The 14,453-nt window shown below is 39.0% G+C and overlaps 1 protein-coding gene across 3 annotated transcripts; it reads right to left on the reverse strand.

The window, feature by feature from the left end:
- Positions 1-902: 902 nt before the first annotated feature.
- On the reverse strand, positions 903-6,818 carry LOC110530998 (spindlin-W). Of its 3 annotated transcripts, none has more exons than XM_036986362.1 (5): positions 6,644-6,818; positions 5,241-5,282; positions 4,875-5,140; positions 3,766-3,999; positions 903-2,658 (listed from the first exon to the last, which is right to left on the reverse strand). In XM_036986362.1, exons 2-5 carry the CDS (start codon positions 5,258-5,260, stop codon positions 2,453-2,455), a joined length of 726 nt encoding a protein of 241 aa, XP_036842257.1. In that variant the 5' UTR covers positions 5,261-5,282; positions 6,644-6,818; the 3' UTR covers positions 903-2,452. The 3 variants fall into 3 exon arrangements, with proteins under 3 accessions (XP_036842257.1, XP_021469954.2, XP_036842259.1); XM_021614279.2 differs by lacking the exon at positions 6,644-6,818 and adding an exon at positions 6,144-6,347; XM_036986364.1 differs by lacking the exon at positions 6,644-6,818 and adding an exon at positions 5,891-6,006.
- Positions 6,819-14,453: the final 7,635 nt, after the last annotated feature.

Below are 14,453 nucleotides of genomic sequence, written 5' to 3' on the forward strand. Positions count from 1 at the left end.
ATCTAAGTCACAGATTTTACACTTTTAGCAAACTTCTGACCTTGGTAGTCCTTCTCCCATTAGATGAGACAAGGCAGGGAACATGTCCACAATAATGACAGTAAGTGTCATGTTTGCAGAGTTTCATTTCAATCCAGTCAACTCAGGGGAGGTATTCAAATTCCATTGATGAATTAAGCCTCTCAATATTTTGATTTGGTAAATACTGAATTTTGAACTCACTTCCTGAATTGACTGAGTTCAAATGGGAGTCGACCTCAAGGTGGGTGTACAGGTGTGAGGGTCTGAGGCGGGGGGACTAGAAAGTCCTTCCTAGGTAGGTTTGACCAGGTCGGATTGTATTCTAGGTAGGTTTGACCAGGTCGGATTGTATTCTAGGTGGTTTTGACCAGGTCGAAAATGTATTCTAGGTGGTTATGACCGGGTCTAATTTGTATTCTAGGTGGTTTTGACCGGGTCGAGTTGTATTCTAGGTGGTTTTGACCGGGTCTAATTTGTATTCTAGGTGGTTTTGACCGGGTCGAGTTGTATTCTAGGTGGTTTTGACCGGGTCGAGTTGTATTCTAGGTGGTTTTGACCGAGTCGAGTTGTATTCTAGGTGGTTTTGACCGGGTCTAGTTGTATTCTAGGTGGTTTTGACCGGGTCTAGTTGTATTCTAGGTGGTTTTGACAAGGTCTAGTTGTATTCTAGGTGGTTTTGACAAGGTCTAGTTGTATTCTAGGTGGTTTTGACCGGGTCTAGTTGTATTCTAGGTGGTTTTGACCAGGTCTAGTTGTATTCTAGGTGGTTTTGACAAGGTCTAGTTGTATTCTAGGTGGTTTTGACCGAGTCGAGTTGTATTCTAGGTGGTTTTGACAAGGTCTAGTTGTATTCTAGGTGGTTTTGACAAGGTCTAGTTGTATTCTAGGTGGTTTTGACAAGGTCTAGTTGTATTCTAGGTGGTTTTGACAAGGTCTAGTTGTATTCTAGGTGGTTTTGACCGGGTCGAGTTGTATTCTAGGTGGTTTTGACCGAGTCGAGTTGTATTCTAGGTGGTTTTGACAAGGTCTAGTTGTATTCTAGGTGGTTTTGACAAGGTCTAGTTGTATTCTAGGTGGTTTTGACCGGGTCTAATTTGTATTCTAGGTGGTTTTGACCGGGTCGAGTTGTATTCTAGGTGGTTATGACCGAGTCGAGTTGTATTCTAGGTGGTTTTGACCGGGTCTAGTTGTATTCTAGGTGGTTTTGACCGAGTCGAGTTGTATTCTAGGTGGTTTTGACCGGGTCTAGTTGTGTTCTAGGTGTTTTGACCGGGTCTAGTTGTATTCTAGGTGGTTTTGACAAGGTCTAGTTGTATTCTAGGTGGTTTTGACCGAGTCGAGTTGTATTCTAGGTGGTTTTGACCGAGTCGAGTTGTATTCTAGGTGGTTTTGACCGAGTCGAGTTGTATTCTAGGTGGTTTTGACAAGGTCTAGTTGTATTCTAGGTGGTTTTGACCGGGTCGAGTTGTATTCTAGGTGGTTTTGACCGAGTCGAGTTGTATTCTAGGTGGCTTTGACCGGGTCTAGTTGTATTCTAGGTGGTTTTGACAAGGTCTAGTTGTATTCTAGGTGGTTTTGACCGGGTCTAGTTGTATTCTAGGTGGTTTTGACCGAGTCGAGTTGTATTCTAGGTGGTTTTGACCGGGTCTAGTTGTATTCTAGGTGGTTTTGACAAGGTCTAGTTGTATTCTAGGTGGTTTTGACAAGGTCTAGTTGTATTCTAGGTGTTTTTGACAAGGTCTAGTTGTATTCTAGGTGGTTTTGACCGGGTCTAGTTGTGTTCTAGGTGTTTTGACCGGGTCTAGTTGTATTCTAGGTGGTTTTGACAAGGTCTAGTTGTGTTCTAGGTGGTTTTGACAAGGTCTAGTTGTATTCTAGGTGGTTTTGACCGAGTCGAGTTGTATTCTAGGTGGTTTTGACCGAGTCGAGTTGTATTCTAGGTGGTTTTGACCGGGTCTAGTTGTATTCTAGGTGGTTTTGACAAGGTCTAGTTGTATTCTAGGTGGTTTTGATAAGGTCTAGTTGTATTCTAGGTGGTTTTGACCGAGTCGAGTTGTATTCTAGGTGGTTTTGACCGAGTCGAGTTGTATTCTAGGTGGTTTTGACCGAGTCTAGTTGTATTCTAGGTGTTTTGACCGGGTCTAGTTGTATTCTAGGTGGTTTTGACAAGGTCTAGTTGTGTTCTAGGTGGTTTTGACAAGGTCTAGTTGTATTCTAGGTGGTTTTGACAAGGTCTAGTTGTATTCTAGGTGGTTTTGACAAGGTCAAGTTGTATTCTAGGTGGTTTTGACAAGGTCAAGTTGTATTCTAGGTGGTTTTGACAAGGTCAAGTTGTATTCTAGGTGGTTTTGACAAGGTCTAGTTGTATTCTAGGTGGTTTTGACATGGTCTAGTTGTGTTCTAGGTGGTTGTGACAAGGTCAAGTTGTATTCTAGGTGGTTTTGACAAGGTCATAAACGTGGATGTGGAAGTCGTCGTCGTATTTGATGTAGTAGACGGAGGGTTTGGCGGGAACCTGGTAGATAACCAGCCCAGTCCTCTTCACGCCCTTATCAGTGACGTACTCCACCTGCTTACCCACAAGGCTCTCTGTCTCCTCGCCTGGCTTCCTGTCCGCAGGCAGCAGGTGTTTGTTCTCTGGGAAACGAGGGAAAAAATAAAGGAGGAAAAAAAGAGATATGCATATGGTGTCTGCCATCTTACTTCACATACCAGAACAAATACTTCCTCCTCTTTCAGGTCCTCTACTCAGCAGCAAGCCACGTAAGACCAGTTCTCATGCTCTCAACAGACTACAACCATTTCACCCAGTAGCCTCATAAGCCATTCATGATCCCCAGCAGCATCTGCCCAGCATAATCAGAGGTGTGTAAATCTCTTCTGTATATCTTTTCCTTAGCTTTTACATGTCAAACCTGCCTTTCATTCAGCTTTACAACAATTACTTCATCCTCAGGTTCTGATAGTACCGTGGACATGGCTATCTCCTAGGCCATCCACATACTGTGCTGTATGTCCCTATTTCAACTGCTCTATGCAGTGAAGACCATTTCTATTTCTTCTTAGGGAGATAAGATATGTGTGGGTTAAAGTCTTTACAAAGACCTTAATGTTAAACTAGGTTTACAAACTCCTTTACTAATGTTAAGGTTTCCCTTTTGTCAGCACTAACCATTGCAACAGACCTGTGATTTGTGTCAGACCCTCTGTCACGTCATCTTCTAAAGGTTAAGATAATTAATTATATGGAGTAAATAAAAGTCCTCTTCTAAAGGTTAAGATAATTATATGGAGTAAATAAAAGTCCTCTTCTAAAGGTTAAGATAATTATATGGAGTAAATAAAAGTCCTCTTCTAAAGGTTAAGATAATTATATGGAGTAAATAAAAGTCCTCTTCTAAAGGTTAAGATAATTATATGGAGTAAATAAAAGTCCTCTTCTAAAGGTTAAGATAAACATATGGAGTAAATAAAAGTCCTCTTCTAAAGGTTAAGATAATTATATGGAGTAAATAAAAGTCCTCTTCTAAAGGTTAAGATAAACATATGGAGTAAATAAAAGTCCTCTTCTAAAGGTTAAGATAATTATATGGAGTAAATAAAAGTCCTCTTCTAAAGGTTAAGATAATTATATGGAGTAAATAAAAGTCCTCTTCTAAAGGTTAAGATAAACATATGGAGTAAATAAAAGTCCTCTTCTAAAGGTTAAGATAAACATATGGAGTAAATTAAAGTATTTCGCACCAGCTTCAGGGAGGATGCGGAGGTCTCCGTCCTTATAGTCGTCCCAGAGCTGGTACATGTAGAGCACAGGGTCCTTCTCATAGGTGATGTAGTACCAGTTGGTCATGATGGGGGCGCGAGATAGCACCATGCCCCTCCACTCATTCTTCTCACCGTCCTCCTTCTCAAACAGGTGCTCCACAGCCTTGCCCACCAGCTCTGGCGCATCGTGGGGCACCTTGATCTTGTTGTTTACTATGGAGGTAAAGAGAAGGATTTATAGTTTTGAAAAACACTAAAATAGCAGCCTGGTCAACAATACGGAACACTTTTGGTTTCATATTATTTCATTTAACTAGGCAAGTCAGTTAAGAACAAATTCTTATTTACAATGAGGGCCAACCCCGGCCAACACAGGGCCAATTGTGCGCCACCCTATGGGACTCCCAATCACAGCCAGATGTAATACAGACTGGATTCGAACCAGTGACGTCTCTTGCACTGAGATGCAGTGCCTTAGACCGCTGCGCCACTCGAGAGCCCCAAAATAGAACGTGTGCTGGTTCCACCAGGCTACTAAAATAGTTAAATAACAGACTGAGAGAATTGCTCTTTTTGTGTACTTTGAGGGCGAGAGGTAACATGGGGAAACAAATACTCCATTTAAAAAAAACAGCCCTAGGCCCTTTCGATCTGAATGTAATGGATAGGTCCAATCCTATTCAATTATTCTACATTGACACATATACAGTACAAGCTAGGTGCTGTGGTGATGGGATTGAACAAAATTATCTTGCATCGAGTTGACAACACCTTTATCTTGTGGTTTGCTGTACAGGAGATTACAATTAGCAATGCGCAGAAAGGTCACATGATAACGAAACGGTAGGTCATTAACCTACAGATAAGGAGAGCAATGGGGATAATGGTATGCAGGCTTTTATTTACAATTAGGCCTTTATAAGATTAATCTGTTGTGTACATACTGACCTGGAACAAAGACCAGCACACACTGTTCTTTTGTGTTTTGTACATATTCGCTTGGTGGTCATTCCAGGTCGAGAATTTCTTCTCATTACCAACCTGCTTAAATCAAAGCTTTAACATACTCAAATAGTAGGTGAACCCACCAACTTTCTCTGTTAAAACCTGCAGGTTGGACACCCGCTCGTCTTTGAACAGCTCGATGCCATAGACGCAGTCGAAGCCGTCGTATTTGACCATGTACAGGGAGGTGTTGACGGTGAGGCGCTCCAGCACTGTGCCTTTCCACTTGGTCAGGTTGCCCTTCTCCCTCCAATTGTGCTCAATCCGCAGGCCCAGCAGGTTGTTAGGGTCTAGGGTCGACGACAGAGACAAACCCGAACTCTCACTCAGCTCGCCGCTGCTACGCTTTCTGAGAGAAGAATATAAGTGTAGGTTAAAGCATAACAGGAAATACCCAAAACAGTACTCAAATATCAGTGAAATAATCAAGAACAGGTGTTTCAACCTACCTGCCCCTTTTCTTGGACATATTTCCAGAAATTCACACAATCCTGTGGGCAGAGAGCAAAGAGAGTGTATTATTTCAATGCAAAACTATAAATAATGTAGCAAATGGCAGGGCAGGGAAGCGAACCCAGGTCGCTGGCTCACAAAGTGAGGATCGCTATGTTGCACCATCAGAACGGAAAGGCACGTCCCTACGCCCTCGACAACTCAGCCCCTCACACTTCCGGGTCGTAAGTTCACAAACACCATCCCACTTCTGACACCAGTGTAGCGAACAGCAGGGCTGGGGAAGCGAGCCCGCGTCACTGGCGTGAAAGGCATACACCCTGCGAATCGTGCCAATAGAGTTCACCCACTTAAAGGAAATAGTTATGCGGCTGATATACCAAGGATCTCTACCATAGTTTCTCCAGATTGAGATTAATTTAATACAATTGTATTGAGTTTAGGCTAATTATGAATTAGCATTTCACTAGGCTATATTGATAACACATATACTGTGTCACGGGGTAGAAATACCTATATTCAAATGACAAATGTTAGATGGCACATTGATCTGGAGACATGCAATCTGCAAATCATAACAAGAAAACCTGTTACAGTGTTATCGTATAATGAATTATGGCTACGCAAGCAATAAACCCAGACCCACCAGTGTACAAGTACCGGTGAGGATGGGTTATTTCACCCTGGTAGCCCTAGTTTCCCGCGAGTATACCACAGGCGTTGTTACAATGGTTGCATTTACACGGGCAGACAAATTCTGATATTTTTCGAACTAATTGGTGTTATGACCAATTAAATCAGCTCTAAAAGCATCTGATGTGATTGGTCAAAAGCCCAATTAGTGGCAAAAAAATATCATAATTTGGCTGCCTGTGTAAACGCAGATTAAGTAGCCCTACCGGATGTCAACAAACAACGTCGCCCTCTCCCTCAACTGCTGCATGTGCAATTGTCTGTGAAATCATGTCATGTTTCTAATGTAATTTCGCTGCGGACCACGTTTCGTAAGATTGCAGCAATTTGATATTTTTGGACAAGCCAGATATATTCCTGACTACAACATCAAGGTGTAAGCATGCCTGTAAGCATTGATGTAGGCCTAGCCTTTCACATGCACGATTACGTTCAGATGTTGCCAATTGCTTTTCAAAGACGCGCGTGCCTATTTGCGCAAAGCGAAACCAATAATAGAACATTCAACGTCATGTAATCATGTGCGGTAATTTTGTGCCGTAACACTGACCACTGGTATACAGTAAAACGACCAACTGTGTTGGCATTTGCATTACCATAAATAGCGTAGACAAAATTGACAAACTGGAGGGCTTGAAATGCATTATAATGTAGTGCAGTAACACGATTATCAAAGTAGAAAGCATATTTAGACAAAGAGAGTTACCTGGCCCCTATTTTCATATCTACTTCCCTCTGCTGAGCAGAATCCGCCTCATGAAGGCTACAAGGAAACAGTCTGACTACGGGAACTACAACTACCAAGATAGGTTTATGACTAAACTCTGTAAAAGTGTTGTCTTTCGCACAGGCCACTGGGAGTTCGTGTCCTTCACGTTACCCACCCAAATAAAGCCATTGCAATAGATTGGGTTGTGTAACTCACAAAGGAGCAAAAATAACGGTCTTTAGTGGAGCTGTACATTGTGGATTTGACAAGCAATTAAGTATTCAGTGTGTAGGCCTGTCTATTTCAGGAAAAATGCATGAACATAAAAAGTATCCATTTTGTTTTGCCTATCTGTCGGCCAAGCGTTTAGATTGAACTACATTTCCCACAATGCAATACACATCGCGGATTGGGTTGGGAAAATTCCTTTACAGCTGCACTATGACATGTATTTTTCCCTCAGCCCATACTTTCTTTGTCCTGCTATTCAACTGTGGGCCCATATGAAAAGCTATGCCTGCTTTAGGAAATAGATTTTTACATAGTCTAGACCTACAATGTGTGAGTACTTCTGTAGAATGGCTGCATTGCATGTTTATATTTATATCAAATTGTATAATATTGGCTACTAATAATAATATGTTAGCAATTATAAAATGGATCAATGTTGAATAAAGGCTTGGAAGTGGTGTTGTGAATGAGTCAACCAGGTGTTATTTGCAAGAAGGTGGAGGCACACAACACACACATACACACACAGCATTTGTAAATTTAGTCTGATAATAATCTGTACAAAACAGTTCATCTGATAATACTTGCTTCATATGTTTTCCAGTTTCTTGACATACTTCGCAAATGCAACTTATTTCTATGTGAAAACTGAAATGGTCTTTTAATTCCTTTTCCATAGATGCTCTTATCCAGAGCAATGTACAGTAGTGAGTGCATACATTTTCTATACTGGTCCCTCGTCAAACCCCTAGTATTGCAAGCACCATGCACTACCAACTGAGTCACATAATATCATCACAAACCACTTGATGCCTCAATGTACTCAATTACTTTATTGGTCATCATATTTCTTCATGGTGATGGAGTCTACAGGTACAAACCTAGATGACCAGCCTATGTACAATACATAGTAAAGGCCTAATACTAGTAAAGGTCTAATACTAGTAAAGGTCTAATACTAGTAAAGGTCTAATACTAGTAAAGGCCTAATACTAGTAAAGGTCTAATACTACTAAAGGTCTAATACTAGTAAAGGCCTAATACTAGTAAAGGTCTAATACTACTAAAGGTCTAATACCAGTAAAGGTCTAATACTAGTAAAGGTCTAATACTAGTAAAGGTATAATACTAGTAAAGGTCTAATACTAGTAAAGGCCTAATACTAGTAAAGGTCTAATACTACTAAAGGTCTAATACTAGTAAAGGTCTAATACTACTAAAGGTCTAATACTAGTAAAGGCCTAATACTAGTAAAGGTCTAATACTACTAAAGGTCTAATACCAGTAAAGGTCTAATACTAGTAAAGGTCTAATACTAGTAAAGGTATAATACTAGTAAAGGTCTAATACTGGTAAAGGCCTAATACTAGTAAAGGTCTAATACTAGTAAAGGTCTAATACCAGTAAAGGTCTAATACTAGTAAAGGTATAATACTAGTAAAGGTCTAATACTAGTAAAGGCCTAATACTAGTAACGGTCTAATACTAGTAAAGGTCTAATACTAGTAAAGGCCTAATACTAGTAAAGGTCTAATACTAGTAAAGGTCTAATACCAGTAAAGGTCTAATACCAGTAAAGGTCTAATACTAGTAAAGGCCTAATAATAGTAAAGGTCTAATACTAGTAAAGGTCTAATACTAGTAAAGGTCTAATACCAGTAAAGGTCTAATACTAGTAAAGGCCTAATACTAGTAAAGCTCTAATACCAGTAAAGGTCTAATACTAGTAAAGGTCTAATACTAGTAAAGGTCTAATACCAGTAAAGGTCTAATACTAGTAAAGGTCTAATACCAGTAAAGGTCTAATACTAGTAAAGGTCTAATACTAGTAAAGGTCTAATACTAGTAAAGGTCTAATACCAGTAAAGGTCTAATACTAGTAAAGGTCTAATACCAGTAAAGGTCTAATACTAGTAAAGGTCTAATACTAGTAAAGGCCTAATATTAGTAAAGGCCTAATACTAGTAAAGGTCTAATACTAGTAAAGGTCTAATACTAGTAAAGGTCTAATACTAGTAAAGGTCTAATACCAGTAAAGGTCTAATACCAGTAAAGGTATAATACTAGTAAAGGCCTAATAATAGTAAAGGTCTAATACTAGTAAAGGTCTAATACTAGTAAAGGTCTAATACCAGTAAAGGTCTAATACTAGTAAAGGCCTAATACTAGTAAAGCTCTAATACCAGTAAAGGTCTAATACTAGTAAAGGTCTAATACTAGTAAAGGTCTAATACTAGTTAAAGGTCTAATAATAGTAAAGGTCTAATACTAGTAAAGGTCTAATACTAGTAAAGGTCTAATACTAGTAAAGGTCTAATACTAGTAAAGGCCTAATACTAGTAAAGGTCTAATACTAGTAAAGGTCTAATACTAGTAAAGGTCTAATACTACTAAAGGTCTAATACTAGTAAAGGCCTAATACTAGTAAAGGTCTAATACCAGTAAAGGTATAATACTAGTAAAGGCCTAATACTAGTAAAGGTCTAATACTAGTAAAGGTCTAATACTAGTAAAGGTCTAATACTAGTAAAGGTCTAATACTAGTAAAGGTCTAATACTAGTAAAGGTCTAATACCAGTAAAGGTCTAATACTAGTAAAGGTCTAATACTAGTAAAGGTCTAATACTAGTAAAGGTCTAATACCAGTAAAGGTCTAATACTAGTAAAGGTCTAATACTAGTAAAGGTCTAATACTAGTAAAGGTCTAATACTAGTAAAGGTCTAATACTAGTAAAGGTCTAATACTAGTAAAGGTCTAATACCAGTAAAGGTCTAATACTAGTAAAGGTCTAATACTAGTAAAGGTCTAATACTAGTAAAGGTCTAATACTAGTAAAGGTCTAATACCAGTAAAGGTATAATACTAGTAAAGGTATAATACCAGTAAAGGTATAATACTAGTAAAGGTCTAATACCAGTAAAGGTCTAATACTAGTAAAGGTATAATACTAGTAAAGGTCTAATACCAGTAAAGGTATAATACTAGTAAAGGTCTAATACTAGTAAAGGTCTAATACCAGTAAAGGTATAATACTAGTAAAGGCCTAATACTAGTAAAGGTCTAATACTAGTAAAGGTCTAATACTAGTAAAGGTATAATACTAGTAAAGGTCTAATACTAGTAAAGGTCTAATACTAGTAAAGGTATAATACTAGTAAAGGTCTAATACTAGTAAAGGTCTAATACTAGTAAAGGTCTAATACTAGTAAAGGTCTAATACTGGTAAAGGCCTAATACTGGTAAAGGTCTAATACTAGTAAAGCTCTAATACCAGTAAAGGTATAATACTAGTAAAGGTCTAATACTAGTAAAGGTATAATACTAGTAAAGGTATAATACTAGTAAAGGTCTAATACTAGTAAAGGTCTAATACTAGTAAAGCTCTAATACCAGTAAAGGTCTAATACTAGTAAAGTAATACTAGTAAAGGTCTAATACTAGTTAAAGGTCTAATAATAGTAAAGGTATAATACTAGTAAAGGTCTAATACTAGTAAAGGTCTAATACTAGTAAAGGTCTAATACTAGTAAAGGCCTAATACTAGTAAAGGTCTAATACTAGTAAAGGTCTAATACTAGTAAAGGTCTAATACTAGTAAAGGTCTAATACTAGTAAAGGTCTAATACTAGTAAAGGTCTAATACTAGTAAAGGCCTAATACTAGTAAAGGTCTAATACTAGTAAAGGTCTAATACTAGTAAAGGTCTAATACTAGTAAAGGTCTAATACTAGTAAAGGTCTAATACTAGTAAAGGCCTAATATTAGTAAAGGTCTAATACTAGAAAAGGTCTAATACTAGTAAAGGTCTAATACTAGTAAAGGCCTAATATTAGTAAAGGTCTAATACTAGTAAAGGTCTAATACTAGTAAAGGTCTAATACTAGTAAAGGTCTAATACTAGTAAAGGTCTAATACTAGTAAAGGTCTAATACTAGTAAAGGTACTACTTTTGTGAAACTTTTTTTTCTGTAAAATATTCTATATTTTTTCATGATTATTTTGTTTATTTTGTATTTTTCGGTGTGTGCTGCAGCACCCTCAGCACCCCTACTTCCCACGGCTATACACACACACACACACACACACACACACACACACACTCACAAACAGGCAGCAAGAGTACCTAGCTAACTAAAATCAATCTCTGTCTGTCTGTCTGTCTGTCTGTCTGTCTGTCTGTCTGTCTGTCTGTCTCTCTCTCTCTCTCTCTCTCTCTCTCTCTCTCCCTCTCTCTTCCTCTCTCTGTCCCAGACTGCTGTGTCACTGTACATAATGAACTAGAGGTACAGACTCTAATCACTAAAAGACACTGCTACCTGCTGTGGGGAGTGATGGGAATAAGAAGGACCTCTGAGTCTCAGTGGATGTGATCAGTCATGCTGTCCTTTAAACTGAAATGTCAGTTTTCACCACTAGATGTCAGCCACAGTCTCTCTGTCACAGCAGACCATTCACAATGAGCTGATTTGGGCAGACTTGGTGGAAAAGGAAACGTAAAGATACCTTAACCCTCCTGTTGTGTTCGTTTCATGTTAATTAATTCTGTGTTCCCTGTCCAAAATGACCGCCCCATTATATCTGATTATAAATCCATAATAATACATTTAATATCACCTAATGTTGTGTTAGATAATTGTATCAACTTAAGTTCTTGGGATCATTACAAGTTTTGAACTTCTATTTGCTATTTATGGCCTGTAGGCCTCATTAACCTGAGCTCATACAGCTCGTTTTTGAGTAAAAAAAGCATCATGTATGGATTATTTTGACTATAACAAATACTCAGATGAAACATATTGTGTTATTTATCACAGACTACTTTGTGTCAAAGTTTAACAATGACATTTGTTTTGAAACCATTTCAAATGTTTAAATAGTGGCAGGATTTTCTGTCATCAATCCGGGATATGGCGTATTTCATTGGCCCCGGGGTCATCCTGATAACATTTTCAGCCGGCAGCCGACCTCTCCTCCCAGGTGGGGATGAAGACCAGGACAAATTCCCATTCTTTGACCGGAATGTAACAACAACCTCAGCAGGGCCCTATTCCTCATCACTGGATTGTTCCACATCGGTTGTCTCTTGGTCTGGATCATATTCTGTGTTGTCTTCAACTTCTGACACTTCCTCCTCTAATGCATCTTCACTGTCAGCTTCCTGGCCTCTCACCTCCTCACCAGTGTCATGATCAAAGATATGATCAACATCCTCACATACAGTATATAATTTGGTCATTGTGCTGCCACAGAATGAATTGTGATCAAGGCCTCAAAAAAGGTTTATACAGTACACCAGAGCTGCGAGAAAAGTTCTATATATTATTGAAACAATGTTGCAATTATTTGTGAGAATTCCAACAGGTGTGGTTCTCGTGGGGGAAAGATTCTATTGGGGAAAGGTTCCTGTGGGGGTTGCCATGGGAGCCAAGAAGGGGAGTGAGGTGTGTGTGTTTGTGTTCAAACACACATGCATGTGGGGTCTGGGGGAGGAAGTGTGTCCATCTGATGAATATGTGCCTGAAGTAAATTTTATACACTAATTGTAGTCCCACCCATTCATTTCGACCGGAACACAGCAGGAGGGTTAATAGAAAATGATTCAAGTAAATGTGCAATACACCCAGTAAAATACTAATTGAGTAAAAGTCTCTGGTATCTGGTTTTAAATGTACTTAAGTACAGTGGTGGAAAAATGCACTATTTGTGTTTAGTGAGTCTGCCAGATCAGAGGCAGTAGGGATGACAATGCGTTATATTATTAGGAGCGTGAATTTGACCATATCACTGTCCTGCCTGATCATTTGAAATGTAACAAGTACAGGGAAAATGTATGGGAGTAAAAAGTATTTACTTTAGGAATATAGTGGAGTAAAAGTTAAAGTTGTCAAAAATATAAATAGTAAAGTAAAGTACAGATACCCCCAAAATCTACTTAAGTTGTACTTCAAATTATTTTTACTTAAGTACTTTACACCACTGACTAACTGTTCAAAGCAAATTATGTGTTTCAGATGGCTTCTCTGACAACCTATCCTCTATACGAGCTCTGAATACATCTCTTCGACCCGCAGTGGCGTATCTGTGTGCGTCAGACTTCTTACTCAACCTCACCTTTAGTGTTTGAACTATTCAGTCAGAAATCACTGGCCCATCAACTTAAGGACTGACGAAACTAATTTGTCTCCACTTAGCGACACACAAGCCTTTGAATCGACTTTGTGAAGAATTTCTTTAACCACTCCCTGAAGGCTCTTTATAAATCATCTTCTGTCCTGGACGAGGAACTTCTGAAGAGTTTACTTCAATGGTAACTTCATTAAATGTAGTTGTTGTACCCTAGCATACTGGAGCTGGCAGACACTTAAAACCCATAACATAAGCCCTGTCTAAGCCGGGGGATGGGGGTTCAACTAAGCTATATGGAAGTGTTTTAAGAAGGTCATACCAAGGACCATTTAGCTATTTGATTTAGAATGTTAAGACCCATTGAAGTATCCCAAAAAATATTAAACCATTTTTTTATGAAAAAATATTTTGGGCCTTACTGCTACTAGCCGACACAAACACATTGAATAACATATTTCCTACATGGAATTTGTTGAATTTCTTTGACATGTATTTAACCCCTTATTTTGGGCACAAAACAGACGCAATACACAGTATTCTTCAACTGGTTCTGGGGGCCATTCAGACGAGTCTTGTGAGGACTGTGGACGTCCTAGAGAAAGACAACCAACATGTATGTGTTTGTGAGAGTCTCGCCTTTTCACAAAGGGGAAACCCAAATCTGGGCCTCGTGTTCGCACACTACAGACATAAATTGTCAGATCGGCTGTACCGACTTCAGACGAGTCCCAAGGCACATTTGGCGATCATAGAGCAAAACGGAGAACACCGTTGTGTTTCTGAGAGTCTCACAGGGGTCATAACCATTTGGTTGCTACAGGTGATTTTGTGAGAAGACTCTGTCACCTTTCACCGCAGATGCAGAAGTGTGACATCAGTGGATTTGGTGGATTAAGAGGCATCCAATGCAAGCTGATATCTCTAGCTTAAATTGACAGATTTTTATTGGGATTTCTTAATTATGCTAATTAGATTCCCGCGGGGCACGGACATTGACTCTAGGGGATTTAAACTGTGTAGTACTACGGCTCTATTCAATCTGTGTCAATGAAGCATTAACATTGAAGTGTTGACACACCAGGGAATATTGCCCCAAATTAGTACAAGGAAGCTATGTAGAAATACAGACGGTCTAAAGGGCCCTTCCCTCTTTTTTCCCTTCATCTGTACTGGTCTTAAAACAAAGGCTATGGTAAAACAATCAAACATTTATCTGTGCTTTCACTCATCCAGTTTGATGCCAGTGCAGTTAGAGGAAAGGAGATGAGGAGAGGAAAAGCCACTTTACACAATTGAGATACACCCGGATGAATCATCTCTACCATCAGTCTCATCCCATTTCTCTCCCATAATCCACTGTAGTCTGTGCCCTGAGCCCTATTCCAATACTTTTGCAATGCATCCTTCTTTCTTACCTCCCTGTCTTGAAGTAATCCCTTTTCTGACATG

Source organism: Oncorhynchus mykiss, chromosome 8 (assembly GCF_013265735.2).
Source record: "Oncorhynchus mykiss isolate Arlee chromosome 8, USDA_OmykA_1.1, whole genome shotgun sequence".
Taxonomy (NCBI): domain Eukaryota; kingdom Metazoa; phylum Chordata; class Actinopteri; order Salmoniformes; family Salmonidae; genus Oncorhynchus; species Oncorhynchus mykiss.